Genomic DNA, 3,363 nt, shown 5'->3' on the forward strand with positions numbered 1-3,363 from the left:
CATTCGGTAAATAATGACACTTTTAATGCAAAGTTGCTCTAAAAGTTGCATTAAAAGTCCATTAAAAATGCCAACTTTGCATGATTTTGTAAATTATGATAATTTAATGCAAAGTTGCCACTTTTAATGGACTTTTAATGCAACTTTTAGAGCAACTTTGCATTAAAAGTGTCATTATTTACTGAATGACACTTCATGACAACTGTCATAAACATTCATAAAGACTTCTTTATGTTTATGACACGTTATCTTATGTATATGACAGTGTCATGTCAGTCTTATGCAAACCCCTTCAAAATAAAGTTACCAAAACTTTTCATTTTGACTGTTCAAACTAATAAATTATGTTTTTTTCAACAGATTGTGTAACAAATATTATTCTATCAATTTAAAGATGTATTTGTATGTGTTTCAGTGAATGGTACATCAATGGAGATTACCTCGTGATTCTGGTCTCGATTATTGTCATCCTACCTCTCTCATTACTCAGGAACTTAGGTAAGGATGTATTTCCTAAGTAACAATAAAAGTTGAAGCACCAGCTTTCGGACAAAAATCATTTTTTATCTTGCCTCACTAGGTTACCTTGGTTACACCAGTGGTCTCTCTCTGCTCTGCATGGTGTTTTTTCTGATTGTGGTGAGTACAACCCCACCTTGTTTCCTTATTCCTCCTTTGACAGTCAGATACAACCCATCATTTCATTAAAAACTTAAATGTTTAGTTCATTTAGGCACTGTAAAAATATAGCGCCCTCTAAAAATATATTTTTTCTATATATTCCTGCAGGTGATCATAAAGAAGTTCCAGATCCCATGCCCTCTGCCTCTTCCTGACACTGGAAATGAAACCATGCATATGTTCAACATCACCCCCCACAGCGACAACGTCACTATAGATGATGACACTTGCAAGCCTAAATACTTTGTCTTTAACTCACAGGTAAATAAATCTCTCACAGATTAAACAGGTTTGAATATTTTCAATAACACTCATAGAATAACTTATAATCTTTGTATTTTTCCATCTCTCCAGACTGTCTATGCTATACCCATCCTCACGTTTGCCTTCGTGTGCCATCCTACTATCCTACCCATGTATGATGAGCTCAAAGAGTAAGTGCTGCTGCATGGATTTAACTCAAACTTTCTATAATGTTTAAACTAAACCAATGTTATATTTCTTTAAAGTTTGGTCTGGTAAATAAAACTCTCCTTCCCTGAACAGCCGCTCACGCCGAAAGATGCAGAATGTGGCCAACGTTTCCTTCCTGGCCATGTTCATCATGTACCTGCTGGCCGCCCTCTTTGGATACCTCACCTTCAACAGTAAGTTGGGCAAGATTTAAAAACTACAGTGTAGCATATTTAGATGCACTTATTGTAAAACATAAATAAATAATATAATTATTAGCTTAAGGCTGGCTTTAACAACTTCAATGGGGCTGCAAGTAAAAATGTGCTAACTTTAGCTAACATCCACACATTTATATTGTATAATGTTGACAAATTTAACCTGTCATTAGACAAATAAATAAAACAAAAAATAAAATAAATGTTTTCTTTCAAATTATCCAGTCTTGTACAAAATTCTCACTTCATGGGTTCACAGGTCATTTACCTTAAATTTGAAATGTTTTAGTAATTGTGGTTTGCAGTGTAAAGAGGACTTCAATTAAAAATCCTAATGTGTTGATTCAACGCTGGTTACACAACAGTGTGAAAACACCACCTGATGCACCTGGTGCCAGCATGTTCCTGTTTGACTTCAAATATACAAAAAAAAACAAAAAAAAACCCAGTCCAGCTAGAAATGTTTCCTGGAACATTACAACAGTTACATAAGGACTTGTAAATCGTCCTTTGACATTATACACAACAGTCTAAGCAGGCAAGGGTGATAAAAGGAGATGTAAGAAAAACATAAATTGCATTGCTAATATATGACTGTATTCAGTTTTAGTCTGAATTATAATGACAAACCCTGAATGTAATTCAAAATCAACTTATTTTTGCAGCTAGTAGCACAGCTTTGCCATAGCTAGCTTAGCATTTAATCTCTAAAAAGCACAAACAATTAGCAGTTATGTTTGACATTAATTGTAATTTTGTTTGTATCATATCTGCTAATTTGTCAATTTGATCCTGAGCATTAAAGGTGTAGAGATGGAAAAGCAAAACATTGATGTTTTATTAGATGGTTGAAGTTTTAGAATTTAGAAATATCAAACCAATATTCAATCTTGTTTTTTATTTATTTTTATTTATTTTTTTAACTTTGTTGGTACTATTCAGAGAGCTGCAAGAAGGTAGTTTTATGCTCCTGTAGCTAAATGTTAGCATATACATGTTAACAGAGACTTGGATGTAAAGCTTCTCTTTAGCAGCCCAATTTTGGCTTCATTTAATTAATCTGCTAGCAATTTAAATTCAATTCTAAAAATTAAATATGGATTCTACATATAAAGCCCAAAAGACTTGTATGTTTATTGTTTTATTAATTTTTAAGTAACACTCCTTTGCAAGTGAAACATTTAGCCCACATTTATGTTTTATGTACTCAAAAACATTAACAGTAGCTTCAGCATATGTCAACGTTTGAGATAGTACAAGAAAATTAATTTTTAAAAATCCTCTTTATAACGTAAAAAAGACGGTTTACATCTTAGTCCAAAGTGTGACCATGGTACTGCTTGAAAATTAGATGATATGATTGTAGCCATATCATCTGAATTTAATTAGAGTGATCTCTGTCATATTTCTGTTCAGTCCATGTGGGACCTGAGCTGCTCCACACCTACTCAAACTACTACAAGTACGATATTCTCCTGCTGGTTGTTCGCCTGGCTGTGCTGGCCGCTGTCACACTCACAGTTCCTGTGATGCTCTTCCCTGTAAGTATTGAGGGTCTACTGTTAATGATCCAGTCAGTCACTAAGACTATGAAGTCCATTGAGCTAATCTTTGTCTGGTTCTGAACAGATTCGTACCTCAGTCGGCCACCTGCTGTTCCCAGGAAAAGACTTCAGCTGGATCCGTCACGCTATCATCCCCCTGACCCTGTTAACAGGAACCAACATTCTGGTCATCTTTGTCCCGAGCATCAGAGATATTTTTGGCTTTATTGGTAAATAACTGTACATGTTAATATGTATCATCAACTTTCTAACAATGTATTATTGACCTGTTGGGATTAACTTTACAATTATTCCTCCTTCCAGGTGCCTCTGCTGCTGCAATGCTGATCTTCATCCTGCCCTCAGCTTTCTATATCAAACTGGTTAAGAAGGAGTCAATGAAATCCATAAAGAAGATTGGGGTAAGACATTATTAAACATTTCACAATTTCAATCACATTTTGTTT

The 3,363-nt window shown here is 34.6% G+C and overlaps 1 protein-coding gene across 1 annotated transcript; it reads left to right on the forward strand.

Annotated features, from left to right (window-relative positions):
• Nucleotides 1-336: 336 nt before the first annotated feature.
• On the forward strand, nucleotides 337-3,357 carry LOC106944070 (sodium-coupled neutral amino acid transporter 2-like). Its single transcript, XM_015027330.1, has 8 exons — nucleotides 337-498; nucleotides 581-639; nucleotides 790-942; nucleotides 1,036-1,115; nucleotides 1,228-1,328; nucleotides 2,769-2,893; nucleotides 2,982-3,126; nucleotides 3,221-3,357. Exons 1-8 carry the CDS (start codon nucleotides 405-407, stop codon nucleotides 3,331-3,333), a joined length of 870 nt encoding a protein of 289 aa, XP_014882816.1. The 5' UTR covers nucleotides 337-404; the 3' UTR covers nucleotides 3,334-3,357.
• The last annotated feature ends 6 nt before the right edge of the window (nucleotides 3,358-3,363 follow it).

Source organism: Poecilia latipinna, unplaced genomic scaffold, assembly GCF_001443285.1.
Source record: "Poecilia latipinna isolate Pla-1442-1.1 unplaced genomic scaffold, P_latipinna-1.0 Scaffold6785, whole genome shotgun sequence".
NCBI lineage: Eukaryota > Metazoa > Chordata > Actinopteri > Cyprinodontiformes > Poeciliidae > Poecilia > Poecilia latipinna.